Below are 24667 nucleotides of genomic sequence, written 5' to 3' on the forward strand. Positions count from 1 at the left end.
TCCTCGAGGTTAAAGGGAGAGCAATGACAAACAATTTGTGGAAGAGGATATTTCTGCATCGACTTCCTTAAATATTGCCCAATCCTGAGCTAAAAATGAAGTGTCCTAAAGTCTAAGGTCATTTAGCTGTTTTAATTAGCCTTACCACAGAATGCCTTCTTAACATCAATGACATCAGCTCACATATAAAACAGATAAGGGACATCATTCACTTCCTGCTTTAAACCTAATTTCCTCAGACTAAATGGCTTATCCATGTGAATATTGTATCCCTGTTCAATTCCCAGCTACTCACACTCATGTACCACCAAGGAAATGTCAAGCACTGTAGGCCTAGACCAGTAACTGGCTGTTAAATTGCAAGAAACAGATCATGTGACATACAGTATGAGAATATCATGTTTTCTGGTTTAAAGGAAAACTAAACCATGACTTTATGAAGGAGAAGCATAAGTTTTAAATGAAATATATAAGCGTATCAAGCAAAATGATACAAGATGAGAATTTAATCAGGCTTATTACTGGTGAATGCTCAGTCCAAGATGTTATTTTGAGATGCAATTATAAATGATCTGCCACTAATGATTAAAAAATACCTCTAAGCCTCCATTTCCTGTTTTGCCTCATTGTTCATTCAGGGCGGGACTCACTGAAAAGGTTACTGATCCTGAATTCATATGTGCTTTCTGTTTTGTGCTAAGTAGCCTACCAGATGTTAGCTAGCTAAACTAAGGTGACGGTCATAGCATGTTCAAAGCAGTGTCAGTGTGAGCATATTAGCACAAGGTTACAGTAGTATTTACTCTGCTGTAGATTAAAGCCCCACTGTGTAGCTGGTAGTATGGCTGAATACTGTTAGTCTTATTGCACTGTATGCTGCAGATACTATAGCCTTAAAAACATTTGGTGAAGGATGATCAAAGTTAGGAAGGAGGAGATAAGTACATTTATGTTAGTTCAGTTAAATCACTACTGTATTACTTTACTTTGGTGCAGTTTTTAATAAGCAAATTTAGAATGACAACAAATCACATGACAGATAAGCCAAATCCATGTTTATGCTACATGTAACAGGGTGGATTTGTATCAATGCTTTGCTCTAATTGCTTGTTGTGTTTGTAGGGGTGGTGGTGAAGGAATATTTGGTACAAGCCAATGACTGGCTGCAGTGAGTGGATGAACACAGGCGTGTATGAGCGGAGTCTCCACTCTGCAAACTGTGGCAGGTACTGTCAGTACTCATTTCCCTGTGCATTTCCTCTGTACAGGTACTGTGCAAATATTATGTATAGGCTATATAACTGTGTTTAGATGACTCTCAAAATGTTTGCAATTTCTCATATTTCGAGCGTGTTACATTCTATCTTGGCTTTTTGATAGTGGCCAGTGATGTATCACTGTATTTTCCTTGTTCTTAACTTTAAATTAAATAAACCCTTTTTAAGGGTCAGACAGATATTTTAGATTTCTATCTTCACACCAGTGAAGATAGACCAGTCTAAGGACAGTTGGGTGCATGGTTTGAAACAAGTCCTTTTCAGTTTGAGAGTATAGTTAGTAATTAGGGATGAGGAGCTGGAGGAATGATAGTACTGTGCACCTGCAGCAAATAAAACTGATTCATCTTGAGGAGCTGAGACAGGCGCCTCAAGAGATGAGACAACAGTAAAAATGTATGAGTGGCTGATAACAGGTGAGCGTGTCCCAGGTGTTCATTCTTATGACAGATCCACCTGCTACTCTGTGAGATATGCCACTGGTCCAAGCAGAGTGAGTGACAAATTAAATTAGAGTATGACAAAGAAAATAACTATTCTCTAGATTCTGTCTCTTTTTTGCAACACTGATTGGGGGCTTGGACAGTCTAGTTCAGTATCAAATTAAAAACTTTCATCTACAGCATGAAGGAAAATATCTGTCATCTATAATCAGTACCTAAAAAGACATGCAATTTGTTGTAGTGTGTATTGTGTAATACCATAAATAGGTCTCAGTGAATTCCATTATTTGCCTGTATTGTGTAAACCTGTGGAAAATAATGAAAGTTTAGTTTCAGGATCAATAGGAGATTCAACAATAGTTGAACAGCTAACAGCTCTTAGACGACTGTTTTGATTTACCTTATCTAAGGGGCTTTTTGGCAAGACAGTAGCCTATAAACAAGTGTGATAAAATTTTATTCTTGCCTGATGTTTCAAGAAAACCTTTACCCTGAAAAACTGAGCACAAGAGACATTTGAAGCTTTCTGTTTTGGTGTCCCTTGAGCTTTTTTTTAACTCACCTTTTAGACACTGTAATTGTGACTTCACTTCTGTAGGCAAAATGTAGTTACTGGCAGTAAAGCGTAAATATTTTGGCATTAGAAAAATATGTTAAATTTCTCAGTACTGCCAAATGTTAGGCTATAACGACTCTTTTCCCCCTACTGATGAAGCAGAAACACACATTTTAAATTTTTTATGCAATCCCATAAACATGTTCTCTCACCTTTTCATTTTCTGTTGACATTGGATCAAAAAGTGTTAATTCATTTCTATGGAAATTCTTGAAGGTATAGACTGGTATTGAACTGAATCAAAAGTGTTTCTGTTCATTTGTCCACAAAGATTTTACAAAATGACAGAAAACTTGGATCAACACCTCTCTGACAGAGCTTTGATGACAATTAACATTGTAAGCCTTGCCTTGCAACATTTAATGCTGAATTTTTACATTTGACTTCATTATTTTAGATGTCACTGTAGCATTTAAGCATCTTATTGCATGCAATATCCTAACCATCTGCATATTTAGGGATAAAATTTCCTAATTTCTGCTTTTAAAGTTGCTTACATGTGATATCCTACGACTCAATGCTAGACCCTAAATGAGGAAGTGTATTTTTGGAGCATATTATCAGTAGTACAATATCAATTAATGTTAGATCTGCAGGTGATGTAACTGAACTCATGGGAAATTGCATTTATCTTTGTTGACTTTAGGTATGAGTCACCTCTTTTGAATTCACAAAAAGGTTTCTATTATTTCCAATATAATTATTATTCCCTCATACTCCACCCCACCCCTCAGTTCACTCTGGAAAACGATTGGCCTGAAGAGCTTGCAAATTAAAAGAATAAATAAGTCACAGGTGTGATTTCTGCCACAGCCACAAGTCTGTTGGGTCCCTACCTGCTTATCATTTATTTGTAGTTTTGAATTAACACATCTCATAGTAGCAGGTTAATACCTACATTCAAATTGTGAATAGTTAACTAGTTTTTGTTTTCATGTTTTGTTTCATATTCTAAATGAAAAAGCAGCACTGGCAGACATGATTTCATGACAAATGTCTCCATCACGTGGTAAACGTTTCCTATTACACAAAGAATTCTTCGTGGCTTGTAAACCAAACTTTTACAAACATCGAAGCCGCCTATTGGTCGTTAAGGCTAACTAATTTCTGATTGGTTAGTTGAGAACATACTAGCCAGCAAGTTTTTCTAACCACACGATGGTTAGCTTTAGCTTTGAGGTAGTGGTCTGATTCCGACAATCAACAGGTTAGTGTTTGAGTCAGTATGCTGTACTTATCATAAATGAAATGTAGTGGTGTACTGTGCCTTTACATACCCCGTTTATAACATTGTTCTCAGTATCCGGTTACTCACTGCAGCTTTGATTTTTAGCATTAGCTAATTAATACCGAATTAACGTAGCAGGCTTAGCGTTAAGTTCATTTTGCATTACGCTAGGTTATGTTAGGTTAGGTTAGCATTAGCATCAGCTACCAAATCTTACATATTTGTTGGACGAGCAACGACTTATCTCACCCAAAACAACTTCTAAAAATTAGCTTTTGCTAATTGAGTGCTGTAATAACAATGCTTGCTGTGCTTAGCTCTACTGCACATCCAGTTTAAATGTGGCGGTTTACATCATTTGTAAAGTGACGACGTGGGAGGCGCAGCACGAAGCCAAATGAAGCTAGGTAATGTTGCTAGGCAACACATGATTTAGATTTTTTTTGGTAAGGTTATAGTAGATGTAATGTGTATTACATAACAGCATTAAAAATAATTTGTTTATGTAACGTTAATTATCTACATTAGCAAAGTGGACAACGTCTGGTGATTACGTTAGCATACCATTTTGACTCAGTTACCATGGTAACAAGCCACAAGCTATAACATTAGCTAACTAGCTTTACATTCATATAAATAACACGGGGCAGTGTCAGGTTATGTCCATCTAAGTCTTAACAAGTTAATATGCCTTGTCAGATCCAAGTGGTAAATAATGTAGAGGCCGTCCTGGTGTAAGGTAACGTTATATTTAAGGAGATAAGAGTATAGCCTTTTCTGAAACGCTGCAGTTAGTATGACAGCTGTGTTTACCGCTACTTAACGCTCTCACAGATTAGATGCTCAATGTTATACCAGTTATTACGTTACCGCTCTATATACTGGAGGTAAATCGCATCTCGTATACGATCTAAAGCTACGTTACTACTGTGTGAGGAACCACATTTAAGGTACTAGGGTGATTTAACCTTTATCTTACATTAAGCATTACTGCAGATCTAATCCGCTTTGTACGTCTTACTTTTAGGGATGGGAGATACATCTGTGGTGCTCCTACAGCACCAAATGAGTAACAGGTAACGTTAGTGACGGTGCAAAAGCAGTGTGGTGCTGCAGTGTACAATGAAGAAGATATTCAGCTTTACTAAGAAAAAGAAACACACATCCGGTACTCCTGACAGTGGAAGTGTGCTTTCTCTTGGCTATGAACTGAAAGAAAAAGACCTTGGGAAGATTCACAAGGCTGCCTCAGTTGGTGATTTGGCAAAGTTGAAGCAGCTTGCTAAAAAGAATGATATCAATCAACGTGACAAGGAAAACAGGTAAGTAGAATTAAAGCACTTTTTACTTTTGCAAGTCTTTGCTGTATTAATTGCCCTCATGCAATCAATATTCTTGAGTGATGCACTCAGTTTCAGTAATTTAATAAAATTCCATACATCCTTCTTTTTATCTTGTTTATATCCCCTTTAACTCAGTTAACAGGCTTTCTTTGTTTAATGCATTAGTTGATCAAAAATTCTGCTAAATTGTTCTCTGAAGGTATGAAGATGAAGGTATCTGTGCAAATAGATCCTTTTAATTGGAGCACTTTAAATAAAGCAAACAAACAAAAAACTTTAAACATATTATTACACTGCCAGAGAGATAATGATATTGTGACATCCCTAGTATACAGTACATTGCTGAACAGTATGCATTGTTTTCACAAAGTAGTACTAATGTAATAGTAGTAGTAGTGCTAATCTGGCAACAAGCAGCAAGTAAAATGTATATGCCTCACCATTGTTTTATTTCTACTAATGTTTCAAGGTAGGCTCTAGTTACCATTTACAATTTATGTGTATCAGAAGTAACAGAGTGATGTAAATTGAGTACCTGAGGCAATTTACACAGTAGATTGTAATAGGGAAAAATAATATGTTGAATTTGTTGGAGTTGGTGAAATTTTCCTTTAACCAATATTTATCAGCCCATTTGAGAAGTAAAAGACATGTGCTCTTTTACATTAGTACTGAACCAGCATTGCATAGCTAATAACTGTCACACCAGTAATTTCTTGAAGGAAATCAAAAATGCTGATATACTTAAATGAAACTTTTATTTATTGTAACAATATATTAATGTGCTGATTTTTAGTCACTTGATATAAAAGCATCTATCAAATAAATATGATAGTAATGTAATGGCAGTGATCATAATTAAGACATTAACCCTTGCAAGGAACAGTTGTGCTCCAAAAATCATTAAAATAGTTTGTCAGGCTCTGTGGTGAAGTAATGGAATCTTGAAAACATGTTTGTTTTTTGTTTTTTTGACAAACGCACTAGCAAAGTAAAGCCTAGGTTAAAAAGAGCTCTACAAAAGTCATTGTCACAGGTTGTGTTTTATTAAGAACAAGAACACTTACATATGAGAAAATCTCTCCTTTACTTTTTCAGAACTGCACTTCACATTGCCTGTGCCAGTGGACATGCTGAGATTGTGCAATTCCTGGTTGAGTGCAAGGCTGAGCTTAACCTATATGACAATCAAAATAGAAGTGCCTTAATGAAGGTAATCCTGGCTGATGATACTCCAAGACACAGTGACAACATACTTTGCCATTTTTTTCATACGTTGTTTCAAGCGTTGTGTCAGGCCTTTTTTTTACATTCATGTAAATTCTTCACTTTATTAGGGGGTGCAGGGCCAGCATGAGCGCTGTGTGAGCATACTGCTAGAGAATCATGCCGCCCCTAACCTGACGGATATCAATGGCAATACAGCACTACATTTAGCAGCAAACATCCCTTCCATCTCCACTGCTTTCCTGCTGCTAGGGCATGGGGCTGAGATCAATGCACAAAATAAGGTGATTATGTTTTTCTGCTTTCCGGAGTATAATTTCTTTTAAGTTAACACAGATTTAGTATGGTGTTATCAGACACATTTGTTAGTTGATCCAGCTAAAACACTAAGGATTGGGCAGTATTGGGCATGGTACAGGATGCCACAATAGAACAGAGCCATTTCACTTACACGCCTGTGCCTTCCCTTCCAAGAAAATTCTGAATATTTGTTGTGAGAAAGATGTGTTGTGCTTTTTATGTGTCTGTGTTAGGGGTGGGAACGTTTACAAAAGTTCATAAACGAGATTTTTGAAAGTGTGTAGATGTGTACAATTTTTTCCATGTGGTAGCCCGCTACCCAGGATGCAAATTACAGCGTACCCCGAGGGGTGCAGTAGCAACACGCTAGCTTTTGGTCTGTGCCGCTGTGTGCACAACGTGCCTCTAAATCTGATCAGCACAGAATAGGAACTCTCAGAGTGATTGACCAATTACACTGGAAACCGTCCATTTCCAATCTCTGATCGATCAGTGCATCCCTAGTTTGTAGGCTTCTGTGACAATAGCAATACATGCCCTATGCTGCATGCAAATAAAGGATATTCAGAAATAAAATATAAAAATGGTTCTGCCCCTTATGATATTATGCACAGGGTGATATATTGCTACTGTGATGACACTTGTCCTCTGTGATCTAATTTTTAGGAGGGATTTTCACCATTGATTGTTGCAGTCCGTGAGGACCATATTGATATGGCGGAATTTCTCCTTCAGGAGGGTGCCAATGTGGATTGTATGGACCAGGATCAAAAGTCAGTACTAAACAATGACACACTGATAGTGTACATTTATGTAATATTTCTGTATAGTTGGCCTTGTTGCTGTCTTTACACATGCAGGTCCCCATTAATGATAGCTGCTGGCAGTGGACAAATCGGTATGTTACGGCTGCTCTTGAAGTTTGATGCGGATATCACACTAAAGGATACCAGTGGACGATCAGCTGATGACTACGCAGTAATGAATGGACATCATCCGTAAGATGTTCTTTTTTTTCTTCTTTGGACCTACGTAGAATGGTATTTCTTCTGTAATTTTTACATTTGTGGTGTGAGTGGGACACAGAACTGACTGAACTATATAACCATAGGCCACAAATGAGTAATATATGATTTATTTTATTCATTTGTAATCAATTTTTACAGTTCTATTCTTTTGAAATCTCAGAAGCATATTAAGGTTTATAACATAATGACACTGTATGTGTCTTGGCTCTCTTGTAGTTGTTCCCTCCTAATCATTGAGCACGGTACCCAGAGAAAAGATGGACCCTCCCTATCACATCAAGGTCCAAGCAAAAACAAGAAAAAAATGCTGTTGGGCAGCCCTTCACAAGACAGTGAAGTAGGCTTCTCTTTGGGAGGCCCGGCCACTGAAAAAGATGGTAGGGAGATCAAGTTTCATCACATAATAATGAATAAAAGTGGTGTGAGGATATTATCATTATTATTATTATTATTATTATTGTGTCTGTTCATTATTGACTTTGATTATTTCATTTATTCTTCATGCATTACCTCTTGACTGGATCTAGAACATGGAGCAAATGAAGCAGGGGAAGGTATATTACCTTGCTTAGATCAGTGTTATTAGCAAAATTAGTCAAAGGCTGGTGGTTTCTTATCAGTAAAGATCATTAACAGTTAATAACTCTGGGCTCCCCTTCTACTTCTGTTTTCACAAAAAGAAACGTTTTGTGCTGATTAGATTGTAGTGCTTTTTAAAATTCTGATGTGCTCAAAATCTTGGTATTTGCAAGGTTTAATAATTATGACATATACATTTCTCAGAGTGGTTCAGATTAGATTAAGTGTTGATCAGCTGAAGAAACATTTCTCTCATTTGTTGCAGCAGATTTTGAGGAGAACTCTCAGTCGGACTCACTAAGTCGGTGAGCACACTCTTCCTCTTGTGATCTGCAACTTGGAATCATAGTTGACTTCCCAGCTCAAACCATTCTATTTCTCTCCGCAGAGTTTCAAAAAGTGCTGTGGATGAATGGCCTTCATCAGAAAATGATGACTTCATTGAAAAGGTTAGTGGTCCTTTTTTCTTCAAAAGTGTCTTTTCTAAAATTTGTTCAAATCTTTAATTAATGTACTTTCTTTTAGAACCCACAGAAGGTAAACCTAAGGAAGATGATTGCATCTAAAAAGGGAGAAGGTACCAAGAATCTTTCAGCATTATTTACTTGTTGGTGTCTCTCCATAGTTTGTGATTTCTGGTGGTAATCATTTTCTTTCCTTGCCCTGTAGCTTCTGCACTGCCTGACAGATCCTTGAATGGTACAGAATCTGAGTCAGAGAGTGAGAATAGAATCCAAAGAATCCCATCCCATCCTAAGGCTTTACCATCTATCAAAGCTCTGCATCACCCAGTAGATCCCCGTCCCAGTTCCTTTGTTTCCACGCCATCCCAGATGACCTCGACCCCTCTTCTAAGCTATGAAAAGGTCAAATATTTGTAATCAAGTTTTGTCATATGCATTTCTGTGACATCTTTCTCTCCATCTATTTTTTTCTTTTAATGCTTAAAACAAGCAGACACTGCAACTGAGCAGGGGGAAAGCAAACACTCAGAGCAGCCTTTAAGTAGTAAAGCAAGATCTGACTTTCATGAGGGAAACCTGGAAGAAGAAGACTCTGAAGAGGAGGAGGAGGAAGAAGATGATGAACAGGAGGAGGAGGAGGAGGAAGAAGATGATGAAGGAGGAGGAAGAAGATGAGGAGGAGGAAGAAGATGATGAACAGGAGGAGGATGAAGAAGAAGAGGAAGTGGAGGAGGATGAAGATGATGAGGAAAGTGAAGATGATGAAGAATGTGAGGAGCAGGACAGTGACAACTGTGTGTCTTCTGCTGAAGCCAACCATACTGGATCTGATGTAATACAAAATCCCCCTGTTACTAGTGGTCTTAATATTATTGACAGTGTTGATATTCAAAATATAGCAGGTACTTACAACTTCTACAGCAGTGGATCTAGTCCTGGTATGGAAGATACCTCAGAGAAGGATGCTAAAACAGAGACTCAAAATACTGACCTTATTTACCCAAATGGGACAGCAAATTATGCAATTCCAGCAACATTAAACGCAGAGGAGGACTGTGTTGTGGCAGCCATTAGGGTTGAATCAAAATTTTCTGATGAAGATGACAGCCTTGGGAAGGATTGCATATCATCATTAGACCAAAACATGATGTCAAACCTGGGTTCACTAGGAGGCCCCATACCATCCAGCCGTTGCACAGATATGCATTTCTCTAGCAAGATAAAGGTGGAAGTATTTGAGAAAGAAATAGGAATGGACAATGATGACTCCTGGAGCAATAAAAACAACAGTGGTGATTCAGTGTGGAATGACAGTGATGAAGAAGTGGATATTCAAACTGGTGGTTTTGGACACAGCACAGTGCTCACTAATCAAAGAAATGTATTACCTGAGGTTGGTACAAAAAATATAGACATTTCATTCGATTCTGAAGATGAATCAAAAAAGGAAGCCCTCAACGAAAACAAACACGGGTCCTCATGGGGCTCCTCATTAGACAGTGACACTGATTTACCCAGAGAGGATGAGGTGAGCAAGGAGACTCTTGATCAGAAAAGTGATTTACAACCAGAAGCAGCAACACTGCATTTGAAAAGCGCAGTACCTCCAGTTTCTACAACAACTCTAACAGCAAACCAGACCGGAGAGCCGCAGTGTTCTGATGGTTTTTGGGAAGAAGAAGATAAAGAAAGTATTGAGAAAGAGTCAAATGACCTCTCCCCTGCGGAGGATGAAAACACAACCAGAGACCAAATACTAGATAACAGTAATGTTGAATCAATTAGTCAGTCGTTGAAAATGGAAGAAAAATGGGAATCAAAAAACAAGAACGGTGATAATGGTAGTTGGGATGAAGATGACAGTGATGAATCAGAAAAGCAGAAGACATTAAAGACAAGTAAAGGTGTTACAGACTGTGGTGACGTCTTGAAGATGTGTGTTTTTACTCCAACCGCAATGGACAAGAAGTTACATAAAGAACCTGGAGAAGATGAACTTGATGGAGATGAAGATGATGAAGAGGTTCCTCAATTTGTTGTTGATGGAAATGATGAGTCTCCAGAGGATAACTGCCCTGAGGAAGAAGAGCCCAGGGGTGTTCAGAAAGACAGTCCCAGCAAAGACGATGAGACAAGTGAGGGCTCTGACAGCAAGGAGCAAAACTTGCAGCATGATTTTGGCAGTGAGTCAGTTAAAGGGTCTGACGTCGGAGATGAACATGAAGCTAGATTAACTATATATGTTGCACTAGACAGTACAAATGTCATCATTCCCGAGACAAGAGCATCATTAGAGGACTTTGCCAAAGATCCAAATCGGGAAAAGGGTTTTTTCAGCCCACCCACCAATGAATCTGTCACTGTGTTTCAACACCATTATTCAGACATTGACATACTTTCTGATGAAATGTTGCCTCAGACTGACATTGATGATGTTGATTTAGACTCACTTGATGAGACAGAAAGCATAGGCATGAAAAGTCAAGAGCTCAGAAACATTGAAGAGCCTGTCATTCAGGTAAAACATGAAAACATCTGGTAGATTTTAGTTGTATTGTTGCAGTTTATTTCAACAAGTTCACATTCAGTTTTTCAGATGCTTCCTCTCAGTTTACTTAGTGTTTTTCTTCCTATCAGTGATGCCTTGTAGAAATAAATTTTTAAAAATAATATGTTTTTTTACACAGAAAGAAGATTCCACTGAGGATGAGCCTGATGATGACAAAAAAGAGGTGAGAGATGAGGAGGAGGAAGGAGACATCTCAGAGGAAAATGATGAGCTTGAAGAGAGCGGAGACTCTCTTGATGCCATGTCACCTGCTCGTGAGACAGCAGTCCCAAAAGACAAGAAAAGAGGTAATGAGCAACCTATTTATAAGTGATGATTTAATCGTGTTGCAAACAGCTGCATGTGCATCATAGAAATGTCAGCCCACAACAGTACAGTCCTGCCCAGCCCCTCAATTATTGTGGCTACCTTGAACAACACATATGTCAAAACATGGTAACATTTATTACATTCAGTCACATAAAATGATGTGTCTTAGTTAATCTTCTAAGAAATTGTCCTTTTATTTTCATATGCTTTTGAACAGTATAGCCGTGCCTTGAATCAAACCTAGTCAGGAAGTGATTGCATCACTTTACTCCTATTGCTAAAGGTTTATATAATCATTTTGTACATTGATCAAAAATTGAAGTGCACAAAGGTGCCTTGTTTTGAATTTAATCATTGCACCATGAATTTAAATCAGATCATCTTTTACCTAGGGAGTGGGGTAGCTGTGTTACTGGCAGTTAGTTTTTTGCAGCATCAGTTGTCCATGTTTAAGATATCCTGTGCTCTTTTGTGACTTACTTGGTGAGTGTTTAATTTTAATTAATCTATGTCTGTTGAATAGATTTCCTGTCTGAACTGGGTCTAGAGAAGGAAGAAGAACAACAGGATTCTTGGGAGTCTGAGGTACATTAAGGACACATTTTGGAATACCATTAAGCATCAGATGTTTGCTATACACATTCTCACGGACTGATTTTCTCTTTAAGTCCCAATCTGAAAGCCCCAAAATGCCACATGAAGATAAGCAGAGCTTTCAATCTCAGAATCTGGAAGAGATGTCCAATGTTGAAGAAGAGATTAAAGAAAGTAGGTCCATTTATTTATTCCTTTTTTAGGTGATCACATCATTCCAGGCACCATTTCATGCTACAGTGTGACCTTATTTAATCATAAACATAGATAACTGTGCTTTAGTGTATTGATGTTTATGTAATGATTTAAGTGTTTTAATTTTCATTCTGAATATGGTGTGGAATTGTGAATCAGTTTAATTCCCATAATTCAAAACAGCTTTTCCAATGATATGTTGCATTTCTTTTGTAGACTTGTTTTATATTCCCTCTTTTTTAAGAGGGAAGGAAGGCAATAGGATGGCATTTCTAGAGCCTCGGAGGAGTTTAGGCAGGCCGAGATGCAGCAAGGGAGAGGGTATGAATGTCTTGTCTCACAGGTCTGAGGAAAGGCATGTAAACCATACAAGAGGCCTGACCATCACCTCATGACCATAAGAAGAGAATGCATGCAGCATACACCTCTCTGTCCTGCCTGCTATCACTGAATTCCAATTTTTGTATATGACTTAAAGTGCCAAAGGTTCAACATTTTCAACACTTTCTTGGTTTCTGTATGTTTTGGGCCAAATAATGTCAAAATGGTGCTGAACTTGTCTAAACCTGTGTCCCCTTAAAACCAGAGCAGGGACCCTAATGCTTGTCTGATGCCTAACCATGTATCTTTGTGCCAATTAACCATGAGCTCATTTGCATGGAAATGCTTTCACAGTGTTCTGGCAAACTCATCCAGCTTCATCAGGATATCTTTTTTTGTTTTTATAGAAGAAGTTAATTGTATTGTCTCAAATATAACAGACATGTCTTCTCTCACACAGTTGTAAACAAGGGTAATGATGATAAAGCTGATACTGTGCAGAAGGAGGTAGGTTTAGGAACAAAGTGACATAGAAGATGCCATACATTGTGATCTGTTGACATCAGATAGCTATGTTTTCCTGTTTACTAGACTGAGAAAGCAAAATGGGAACCACTTAGTGTTTTGAGCAAACTTGAAGGGGATAACGACCCAAAGGCCGGTAAATGGACTAATCCTGATTGGCATAATTCCAAATCCTGGAGACCATATTTTGAAGCAGGGCTTTAACATTGTACTTTCTCTTTTTCAGACTTAATGGAAGAGCTTGGTTTGGGTGATGTTGATGATCTTGAAGGTAAGATAACCTATTTAATTAGTTTTTTTTTCTTTTCACTCTGTAAATACGCCAGTAAATATTTATTTTAGTTATTCTTGGTTTGCCCCCGTTAATCTTTGAAATATAAAATATTTTTTAGTGATGGGCCGATCCACATTTTTTCTGTTCCAATCTGATTTCGATACACAACTGCCGATTCGGATACAAGAGCTCTTTCATTGCAATAAAACAATCACACTAAAAATAAAATATTAAATATGAGTAATTATGGATAATGTAGCCAACATTAGAGCATTATTAATTTATTAATAAAAAATCTGTCTCGCCTGTCATTGTTTCAAGGGTCCAGTAAAGTTGCAAATGAATAGAGGGGATCACCTTTAATTCGGCTCACACCTGATGTCCAAATATCAGTTGGGAAGCTTATAGCTTTAACATCTTCTGACTGTGCCGCTAACTGTCATGACACTCGATTATATAGTTCAGGTATAGCAGTCTCTGAAATTATTATACCTGGGCTCTAAGTGCTCTAACAGGCTGCAAAATCCGACATTGTATGGTAAGATGCGGAATGGAATCTGGATTGGTTACGTGTCTCACAAGCTGTGGACTGCAATGTGGATTGGTAAGTGAATCAGCCCTGTCGGCCTGATATCCAATGAGTGAATGACGTCAACATCGGCAGTGATGCCCAGTTAGGATCGGATTAGGCCCATCTCTAAGGATTAGAGGGTGGTTTTTATTCTACAGTACCTTAGTCTGTCCCTAAACCCAGTGTATTTACATCCTTAACTAAATCACTGCTAGTAAATTGTCTAATACCTACAGGATAGCACCCAATATTCACATTATTAAAGCATCACTTTCAAATACTTTTGAGCTTGTTTTTTGGTATCTTCTCACTGAAGTGGTATATTTGCTTGCAACACTGACTTTTCTACCTTTTTTATTTTGTCTATCATCACACTTTTTGAAGCAGGTTTATAAACATAAATTAACTGATTAGATAAATTGAACTTTATACACTTGTAGTTGTAGTTCCTTTTTTGAGACCCCAGTTTGATAGACTGCAATTTTGTTTATCCCAGTATAAATTGTCCTCCCACCCTCGGCAACATCAGTGTCAAAGTTTGTTCACTGACCTAGGGCTTTTTGCATTAACTGCACAGATGCATCAGACTGGGACTCGGCTAGCACTACTAGTAAGAGAATCCTGCCTGGCCGCAGAATGTCCTCCCCTCAACTTGAGGAGTTCCCAGAAATCTCTAGTCCATCTGTTAAAGAGCAGGACAAAGATGCTGCTCCGGCAGCACACCTGACACCTCAGACACTTTCCAGCACACCCTCTCATCTCGGGTCCCATCCCCAACCTCGAGTAAGGAAGCTTCTGCTTCATAAACCAGAGAGTGAAAAAGGTAAAGTGCAGTAAGACCATCTATGTTGTTATTTACATTTCCATTCAAACAAAACATACAGTATAAACTCATGACTTTCTATCTCTTTGTTTGCTCCTATTCAGAATCAGATTGGGAACCAGACAGTTTAACATCATCTGGCAATACAGTCAAAACTGACAGTCTGCCACAGTTCCAGGCAGTTGTTAAACCAGGTAAGGCTCACTGGCCTTTTTAAGCAGGCCTTTTTGTCTGCCTGTGCTCTAGATAACATTTCTCCATCTCCTCCTCAGTCTCCCCTGAGCTCTCATCAATGTCAAGAGACACTAAAAGTAACATAGAGTCTGACGAGCAACAACAAAAGGTGAGAAATATCCAAAGATTATATTCCCTACCACAAAACTAAAATTCATCAGGTCATATATGTTTCATAAAAATGTGGAGTGTTGCCAAACAAGTTGCAATTTATCTCAAATCATCTGTCATTCTTGTGAACATAGTTTTTGACTTCTAATTTTTTTGATAATTTTAATAATTTGGTTATTATCAATGTTATTATTATACATTTTTGGTGAATGGTTATAAAATACCATAATGAAATATAAACAACATTTACTGGCTCCATATGTAGGAAGTAGAAAATGCAAAAATGCCTCCACGCTCATTTTAATGTTGTATGTTTTATTTCATATAAAATCAAAACTTGGCTTTTGCATTTTTGTCTTGTCTGTTTTCTGTTTTTCCTTGTCGACTCATGCCATCAAAGGAGAAATATGATCCAGTAGATACATGTGAGTCAGATCTAAATGCCTATCTAAACCCATTCTCATCTCATTGTGTGGACTCTGACAACGGAGAAAAGGATATTGACTTAAGAGATCAGTGCAGTCCTGAAGAAAGAGGCGAAGCAAGTGATGATGTTCCATGGGAGAAACGTTACGAGAAGCTCTGGGTAGAGGTGGAGAAAAGGGAGGTAAAGTCCACCTTCAAGAATGTTGCTGGTGAATTAAAAGAGAAGTTTGGAGAACTATCTAAATCAAGACATCCTGCAGAAGACATCATAGAAGAAAAGCAGGCCACAGTTGAACATACTTCTACAGAAGAACAGTCGAGTGATGAAGACGAAGGAGAAATCATTGTGCGCCCCACAGCCAGAGCAAGGAGCATTGTCCTTAACACCATACCTGAGCAGAGAGAATCTGGACTGGAAGACTCTGTGACAGAGTCAACTGACAGCTCACTGTGTGAAGATGGGAACCAGGCCAGTGATCCCGCAGGTAGTGAGAGCAACATTCATCAAGAGCCAGATCTTTACACTGATGATGGTCTAGTGGATAGCAGTTCTCCTTCACCACAACTCGCCACAGCAAAGAGAGAGAGCAAAATGGATGATGCTTCCACTGGTTTTACTGATGGTCACACCGTACCAGTGTCTGATGTTGACCATAGCCCATTCTTAAAAGGTGATACCAAACACGGGCCAATTCACAAACAAGTTGTACAACAGATGGACCTGATCCTTAAGGATACAATTGCTGAGCTAGATGAAGCTGAGAAAAACAATGCGAGTTCAGAAGAGGATCCTGAGGAATTTGCTAAGTCTCACCCCACTTCATTAATTGGATGTTCAGCATCTGTCGCAGGTGTCTCTGATGAAGAGCTGGAAGAGGACATGGAAAGGTTTAAACTTGAGGTAGGGATGCTGAAGGCTATCTTCCTGGATTTGCAGAAAGAAAAAGCCCAACTTAAGAAAGAGGTAGAGGATGGCGCCTCTCACATAGCCCCCTCTAGATTGCCTAATTTTCTCATTTCATTCATGTACTTAATCTTACTTCTTTTATTCAGCTGTTTCAAAGGGCCCAAACCTATTTCTCCTATTAGATGTTCATTTTCTGTCAAATTTTTATATTTTCTTTAGGTTTGATATGAAGTAGAAGAGCCAATCTTGCACGTTTCTCCTTACCAAAGATATGTAGAATTGAACTAACAGGTCATTTGCGTTGACTCAAGTAGGCTTTGGAACTAACAGTCAATCTTGGTCGTACTCCAAAACTACAGGAGGCTCAGTCTTGTGTTTTCTTTAGTAGTGTCTTAGCTTTCACTGAGAATTGACTTTGCATGTATTATTTTATGTTGAATTATTTTGGCTGTATAAACTCTGTCTAGGTGATGTAATGAAAATTACCGGATTTTTGTGTTTGTTTGCTTTTTGTGTGTGTTTTTGTTTTAAGCATGCTGTGTTTAAGTAAGAAGAAGAAGAAGATATATGCAGATATTTCTTGAAAAGATGAATAGATTTATTTATTTGGCCAGCCTTTTGAGTGTTTGGGTGTCTGTGAAAAGAGCATAAAAGGCAATATTACTTTTGTTCTGTCTTTGCTACACAGTTTGACTGTTTATTACACAAAAAGCACAACAACTAATGTATAATGAGGTGGTGATGTAAAGTATAATACTTTCTATAGTACTTTAATACTGCTGTGTTGAGCTCCTGTAGATTTAGTAAGAAACCTTGGATTTTTACTTTCCTTAGGTTGTAGTTTTAGTTTTGGGAGGACATCTGGAAGTACACAGTCTCTTCTACGGTGGTTACAGTGAATGCCAGAGCATGAATTGCATTGCATGGAATCATGTGTCCTTATAATGAGCTGAAAATACCATCTCAAATAGAGTAACCACACTATGGTGTTAGGTCTCAGAAGGGTGGGGAGGCACTAAATTATGTATGACAAACTACCTACTCCAAACACATTTGAAAAGACTGGCTTCAGTAAGGATGAATCTTTCAAGTCCGGTTTACAAATCTCTACCCTTTCAGGTTGGGAAAGGGATGACAAAGACTGTAATAGAGGTGCAAAAATCTAGTGCCTCCTGGGATACTGGTGGAACATTGCGGGGAGAATTGGGTACTGAGATACCTGAGACAAGATCAGGACGCCTGTCAAGTCAAGTTCGAGCAGTTCACCAGGAAGAGCAACCTACAGCCACCAAGAGGTATGCATTATTTTGATTTTCTACATACTTAGGCCCTGACAGTTATCATTAGCAAATCTTAACTATGGGTCCCTAGTTTCAAAAGAATACTTCCATAATCCTCCTTTAAATTTAACAAAGGTTTGTGTGTTGGGGGAGCTGTCTTCTAATACATTTTCTAACTCATTCTGATAAATGCTGTTCAGCTAAATTTATTTTTCAGTCACACATTCAACAGAAAGGGCCCAGTCTAAACTTGCTTTGATTGATTGCATTTAATGAGCGCTTTCCTCAGCAACACCTCCAAAGACCCCTAAATGTAGATGTCACATCTTATTGACTGTCAGTTTATTACTCTCCATAGCACCAATGCGGCACTACTGCAATTGCATCTCCCACTCCAGCAGACCTACAATAGCAACAAACAGGAGAAAAAAGCTGCAGAGGAGACCTTACAGCTGGAACTGGTCAGAGGGGCCCAGCACAGCAGAGCCCCTCAGACCAAAACCCATAGTAATGGAGATCCTCTCTCTGTGTTTGACGATAGCAGTTTAAGTGAAGTGTCGGACAATGAAGGAAGGTATATTTGCAGTATGCCACTTTTCTGTATCAAATTCTCTCTGTCACTAACCCATGAAGCATATTTAGACTGGATGCAAAGTGAATTTGACAGGCATCATCATTGCATATTAAGCCAATGGAAAGAAACAATTCGTTATGAACAGTTATCGATGTGCTCTAGAGAGAGCGAATGAAGGTCTCTGTCCAACTGAAACTGAACAAAGATTTCATGCCTTTCCAAAAACCTATACTACTACATTTATGGACATGCTGGAGAAGATAAAAAAGGAGAAGGAAGATAACTGCTGGAGTTGTTGGTAAGTTATAAGGTCGTGTTAGTGCAATGGCAGTTTCTGAAAAATAAACTGTCTTCCAAAACACTCCAGTGGTCTAATTTGCATGAGTACACTGAGGTGGAAATGATCTTTGCATTCAGTCTAAACAAACCTTTATAATATTGGTGATAAGTGATAAGATTACAGTTTTTCTTTAGTCATTTCCCCTCGAATACAGTAGTTGCATGAATAACCACTGATTTTTCCAAAAATGGAACTGTATACTGCATTATACCGTTAAACTTCCAACAGTTTTTCTGTGTGGCTCTTATACCCTGAGAACATACACATCAGTGTTTCAAAAGAGTGTTTCAGTGTTTCACTTCTCTGCATTTGTTGGTCTCAGGTTGGCTTCCAGAGGACAACAGAAAAATGAGGTAAAGCACAAATTCTGTCAGTAACTGCATGGACTTAAGTTTGAGTACACAGTACAAGATGACAAGCTGACTGTTCTTAAGACTGCATTTTGTTTCTGCATTCAGAACCCAGAAGAAGTGGATATGGCAGAAGATTTTGATGAACTCACTCAGTCATCAGACACGGCCACAGATGACACTGACTCTCCCACTTCAGGCTATCGTCACGTATCAACTCTCATTCAGAAGCTGGACTCGGCCACTTTGGGTACTGACTCAGCTGGTTTAAATGTTAATTTATTAAATAATAAAATAATTATTCTTTTTAGGATGTTTTAACTGAATCAATTTGTTCATATAGTTTTGTAATATACCTGTATGTGTATGTAATCCACTCTTGAAAGCGGTTATATAAGTATGTTCATTCACTGGTGATTTTTAGAAGTCTGCCATATACTGTATCTCACAGACTCAAGAAGCATGGTGAAGCTTCAGAACATTTTTCATGAATATGAGCGCACCATCCAAAAGGAAAAAAGTCGCCATGGGTACCTGGCAGACAAGGTGAGCCAGCTAGAAATGGAGAGGGTGGAGTTGAAGAGCTCCCTGGAGGAAGTTAAAGATGTTAAGTCTGCCTTGGAGTGCAATCAGCTGGAATTGCAGACTGAAGTCACAAACCTCAAGTGAGAATTACTTCCTTTTCCTGAAAAGTAGAGTACGAGTATGACCTCTTTTCATATGTTTGTGCATCACGTCTTATGCGATTGCTTAGATTTCAGCTGAAACAGGAGCAGGAAAATCGCTGTAACGCCACTATGATGTACAACACCACCAAAGATAAGCTGAGGAGGACAGAGGAGCTGCATCAGGTGGAGGTTCAGGAGAGACAGAAAGTGGAGCTCACCCTCAGAAACCTAGAGCTGGAGATGAGAACGGTGGTCAACAACATGAAACTGGTAGTCCAGCTTGAACTTGTTTTTCTGTTCAAACTAAATGTGCAGTCATGTTGGTATGCTGTTTGCACTGCATTGCTATTGGCTTATATTTTACTAACTTTTGGTGTGACTGTTTTAAAGTTAGTATGCTGTTTGCACTGCATTGCTGTTGGCTTATATTTTACAAACTTTTGGTGTGACTGTTTTAAAGTTAAGTTAACTTGGCTTTGTTGAGTTCATTGTGTGTTTTGTACATTATTGCATTAGTGGTTGGCTTGTGTGCATTTTTCTACATGAGTGATTTATATGCTAATCACCCATCTTGAAGAGGATCACAGTGAGACGCAGAGATTATTGGCTCAGGAGCGCAGTGCACGAACCCTGCAGGAGAATCTGTTCAATAGCCATCTCCGTAAACAGCAGGAGATAGAGGAGGAAAACAAAAGAAATGTAATATAAATATATATATTTTGCGAAAAACATAACTGAGTCTAATTTCATATCATTATGTTTACAGTCCCAGGCAGCATCTCAAGAGGCACTGGATCAGATTAAAGCAACAGCTGGAGCAGAAGAGCCGGGAGCTGATTTAGTTAGCCAGTGTTGCTAATACAGCTAATGTGGCCTCGAGCCACTCACCTGAAGTCCAGATGATCTGTGCAGCCCTCTGGAGTCACTCAAGGCTTTATATACAACGTTTTTTCACATATGAAATATTAGCTTCTCTTCCCAAGACTTGTAAACAGACTGATATGTAAAATCCGTGGAGGTCCCCTTTGACTTTGAATGGAGCCAAGCTTGTAGCCCCCTGCTTCCAGTCTTCATGGTAATATAAATCTTAATTGGTTCATGGTTTTAGTTCCAGGTATCTGGTATCTCAGGTACCAGATGTCTCATCAGCAAGTGAATAAGCCTACTTCCCTAAATGTCAAACTATTGCTTATGTGCTTTATTTGGCACATAAAGAACATTTCCTCCATTGAAGCAGTGTATGAAGAGCTAAAGTAAATATAACTTTGTGTGGGTTGATTTTTGGGGACTCTGTGGTCTGGGCCTGTTAATTATTTTAGCAGCATTTGATCTATTGGTTGCAAAGAATGACACAGTTGTGTCACAGCAAGGCCACTTAGATGTTTTGGGGGGAAGAAACATCTTTGTAGTGCTAATTGGTCTCTTCATGTGTCTTAAAAATGAGTCCTTAGGCCTGGTGGTCCAGCTGCCTCCTAGCTGCGATGACAGATCTCACAGCATTCCAGACAAAACTCGAGACACTCGGTTGGTTCACAACAGGACTGAAACAGCACAGAGTGGCAGTGGGCGTGGCAGTTGAGCTCATCCAGGGGCGTGTCGCGGATGGCTGAACACCAGCGAGTGCAGGCATGGCAGCAGGAGGAGCAGAGGGCACAGAGGCATGAAGAGCAGGCCTCCAACAGGCCCAGCAGCAGCATGGAGCACTGGCACCACAGGCACGCCAGCAGTAGATGAAAACAGGAGTCTGTGGGCATCACAGGGGTAAAAATGAGACAAAAGTGATTTAGCAGCAAATATTTAAGGTCACAAAATATCTATTCTAAAAGCCTGTCAGACAAAAGTCTATCAATGCCAGGGATCAATGACTCTATTAACCCTAAATTAATCTCTCATGTTTGTTGTTGTGCCAACTAAAACTTAACACAGAAGCATCTCCAGCGTAGTGATCAAGTATGATTGTGTTTACTTAATCACAAAGCTTCATTCAGTTCTCGAGGGAAAGTCAAAAGGCCACAGAGGTAGCCAGTGATGAACAGCAGCTAGGAGGAAGCTGTCAAAAGATAATTGCTCTCCTTCCTAAATTAGGCACAGATGAAATTGCATACATTAACCTCACTGGGGTGTTATAGTGCATCTCTCGGAATCCTAACTGTTGTGTTATTACTCAGCTATTGTTTTCATCCTCACAAGGACCAGAGAGCGAGTGGGCTCATGCAGATTGAGCTGTTTTATCCTGTTTACTCAAGGAAGTAAATGAAAAGGAGATGACAGAATTCCCTGGGGAGTGGGGTTCAGCATTTTCCTGCTTAGCTGCTCGATTTATACAACCCCCACACAGAACTTATGCTAATATGTGTACATAGATGAAAAAGGTACATTATGTGTGGCTACTATATTGATTTAATTCATAACATCGTAGCTGTAACATGGACACAATAATAAACAAGGAGTGGCCCACCACAGGCTTTGATAAAACTGGAAGAAAGTTCAGCAGTTTGAAAGTCCTCAAGGCAAACTTAAGAGCTTAGTTTGTGCAGAAAGAAACAGAAAAGCCATTTCAGTATACACGGTTCAGAGTTGTCCTAATTACTAAGAATGGGTGAATGCCGAATGTATTGAATTACAGATATTTTGAATCTCTTACCAAGCTAAATTTACTCTTGTGTCAGTTTAAATAAATAAATAGTCTTAAGCTCATTAAATTTAACTGTAAATAGACCCAGCAATCATCTCGATTTTGGAAACTCTATCCACTGCATGGGAGACAGGTGCTTCCCACTGACAAGCTTGAGGAAGTACAAAGTACTACTCTTTATTGGAAGTGTGGAACTTAGCTTGACAAATATCTTAATGCAGCGTTAAATCCAATACACAGCTGCTTCACTACGCTGTTCAATGGAAAGTATCAACAGCAGCAGTATCAGAAGAACCAGTGACATTAAACCTACATGCAGCCAATCGGACACCCCAAAGCTCAGTCAGGAATGCAGACAAATACATGAAAAGTAAAGCAGTTTGAGAAAACAAATATCATGTGCTGATCTATTGCTAAGATAAATGTGACAATTTATTATAATATTAATTTTAGGTCATATAGTCTGGTGCCATTTAAATATGCAGTGTGTAAAAGTGAGCTACATCATTGTCCTTACCACTTGGCATTGCAGCAGGTTGGTCTGAGCCGGCCACGCTGCTCCTGCTCCTTCTGCTGCTATGCATTGATAAGCCCTGCAGACGGCTCAAACTTGGCGGGGGGGGAGCGGGGAGTGTGTGTTCTGGAACTCTGAGGCCACATTGCGGGCAGCTGGACGTCTGTAGGTCACACTGAGGCTTCTTAAACTCTGCTGCCTGTGGTGAGGCTTCTGCTGGTGGATGTGCAGCAGGCAGAGGCTGGGCTGAGGCGGGGAAACAGACAGATAATTTGTCACATTATAGAATTGTTAATGAGCTGGAGTTTTTGAGGCACTGTCCTACCTCAGCTCACATTCCTTCTCACCAGCTCTGCATTATTTCACAAAGTTGAGTTATTTTCAAGACAAAGCTGCCTTGGCACAACATTTAATCGGGGTCACTGTATTGTTTGCTGTACAGGTCTCAGGGTTTCCACTTACTGCTGATGAGGTCAATGCTGATGGAATTTCCTCTGCTCATGGTTTCACATGTTAAAAGGATTTCCTGTGCTGGCTTTAAAAAAGCACTACCTTCAAACACATGCAAGCAAAATCATGTCAGCTGAAAGGCTAACGAAAGAAATAAGAGACCACCATACTTAAATAAAGTGTCTGTAAAAGTGTGATTATTTTTTTATTATTATTTTTTCATTAACAGTGTGTCTTTGTATTGTAAGATGATTAACATTAAGACAGTAGTAACCTATAAAAAAAGTACCCTCCACCATAAGAGTGATTCTCTTGTAAAGAGTTTTCTAACACGTCATTCGATAGGGAATTGCAGTTTCCCATAATGCCCTCGCTGATGTCAGTTTGTCAGCAAAGCTAAAAAACAACTGGCCAGAGCAGCAGTATTAAAAACAATAGACTGATTTTACAGCATATTTCAGGTCCGGTCATTAGTACTCGCCTTTGGTCAGGCTGCTCCGCTCCTCCGTCCCGTCCACAGGTAAATGCTCTCTGGGTAACATGTTTGATACTCATGACTGCTCAGGAGCTTTGTTACATTTTGTTCACTTTTCCCCCCATCTTCATCCTTCTGCTTCTATTAACATCAGAAGGTCAGGAAACCTCCAACAATACCCAACATGCCAGCCTGAGTCACCGCTTACTGTGTAAGTAGTGTGTGTGTGTGTGTTTATTATTGTTGTTCAGAGACTTAATAACACCTCCCTTCCCAGCAGATCACTGGGTGACCACTCCAAACATGCTGATCACAGAGCAGCAGAGACAACTGAGAAAACGGGGACTGTTTGTCTGTGAAGTTTATTCTTATTTTAATATTTTACACGTTGATGTAGGAAATAAACAGGACAAACCTAGAGCTCAGTGATCATCAAGAGACAAACAATCATGAATACTGTATAAATGAAGGAATATGTAACGGTTTTGGAATAAAGAAGAATTAATGGTACACAAAAACAAACCAAGTTCTCCCAGTTTTTTATACAACAGCATTAAACTATAATATAATGCACAGTTATTTTAATGTATGGGTGCATGCAATCATGCACAGGTGTACTGTATATATGAATAAATACATGGTGCTTATATGAATTTCATTGACATAAGTCAGTAACTACATAATACCCATATAAAAATTATATATGAGGGATTTCTGTTGCACCTTATGTTTTGGATAATCCATTTATACTTTACTCTCATTGTTAATCATATGAAAATTGACTTGAAATGTAATGGAACCTTTGTGTACCTGCTGGTCGGTGTTGTTGAGAATATCGCTTTCACAAAAACATCCAAAGGCCATAAATGACTCTACAACTGTCCTAAATATGGACAATCGTTTTGATGTGATGTGTGTATGTATTGACGAACACTGGAGGCATTTATCCAAGTAAACAATGATCCTGAGCAAACTCACTCTGCTATAAGGCAAGAGCTCAAATTTCGTTTGTTCAGC

General features: G+C 38.9%; 2 protein-coding genes across 2 annotated transcripts; one reads left to right on the forward strand and one right to left on the reverse strand.

Moving 5' to 3' along the window:
• The first annotated feature begins 3432 nt into the window (after window positions 1-3432).
• On the forward strand, window positions 3433-20435 carry ankrd26 (ankyrin repeat domain containing 26). Its single transcript, XM_020622455.1, has 31 exons — window positions 3433-3543; window positions 3882-3971; window positions 4592-4886; window positions 6006-6120; window positions 6245-6418; window positions 7101-7207; window positions 7295-7432; window positions 7679-7839; window positions 7990-8016; window positions 8307-8346; window positions 8430-8490; window positions 8567-8618; window positions 8711-8740; window positions 8819-8907; window positions 11193-11361; window positions 11907-11968; window positions 12052-12151; window positions 12954-13000; window positions 13085-13154; window positions 13245-13289; window positions 14441-14686; window positions 14791-14880; window positions 14959-15029; window positions 15432-16358; window positions 17484-17659; window positions 18003-18218; window positions 18881-18911; window positions 19017-19158; window positions 19360-19573; window positions 19663-19846; window positions 20343-20435. Exons 3-31 carry the CDS (start codon window positions 4687-4689, stop codon window positions 20433-20435), a joined length of 4077 nt encoding a protein of 1358 aa, XP_020478111.1. The 5' UTR covers window positions 3433-3543; window positions 3882-3971; window positions 4592-4686.
• Window positions 20153-24139, reverse strand: LOC109973831 (myoD family inhibitor domain-containing protein-like). The gene is made up of 4 exons (XM_020623660.1): window positions 23657-24139; window positions 23188-23277; window positions 22729-22971; window positions 20153-21320 (listed from the first exon to the last, which is right to left on the reverse strand). The coding sequence occupies exons 1-4, from the start codon at window positions 23715-23717 to the stop codon at window positions 21049-21051; spliced, it is 666 nt and encodes a 221-aa protein (XP_020479316.1). The 5' UTR covers window positions 23718-24139; the 3' UTR covers window positions 20153-21048.
• Window positions 24140-24667: the final 528 nt, after the last annotated feature.

This window comes from Monopterus albus, unplaced genomic scaffold (assembly GCF_001952655.1).
Source record: "Monopterus albus unplaced genomic scaffold, M_albus_1.0 scaffold7.1, whole genome shotgun sequence".
NCBI classification, from domain to species: Eukaryota; Metazoa; Chordata; class Actinopteri; order Synbranchiformes; family Synbranchidae; genus Monopterus; species Monopterus albus.

Coding starts and splice junctions, on each gene's coding strand:
- ankrd26 (XM_020622455.1), top strand. CDS start 4,687: ATGAAGAAGATATTCAGCTTTACTAAGAAAAAGAAACACACATCCGGT. Junction 8,908..11,192: donor CTCTTCTAAGCTATGAAAAG/GTCAAATATTTG, acceptor TTTTTTACACAG/AAAGAAGATTCCACTGAGGA. Junction 11,969..12,051: donor AGGATTCTTGGGAGTCTGAG/GTACATTAAGGA, acceptor TTTCTCTTTAAG/TCCCAATCTGAAAGCCCCAA.
- LOC109973831 (XM_020623660.1), bottom strand. CDS start 23,717: ATGTTACCCAGAGAGCATTTACCTGTGGACGGGACGGAGGAGCGGAGC. Junction 23,278..23,656: donor GCGGAGCAGCCTGACCAAAG/GCGAGTACTAAT, acceptor ATGTGTTTGAAG/GTAGTGCTTTTTTAAAGCCA. Junction 21,321..22,728: donor ACCTGCTGCAATGCCAAGTG/GTAAGGACAATG, acceptor TGATGCCCACAG/ACTCCTGTTTTCATCTACTG.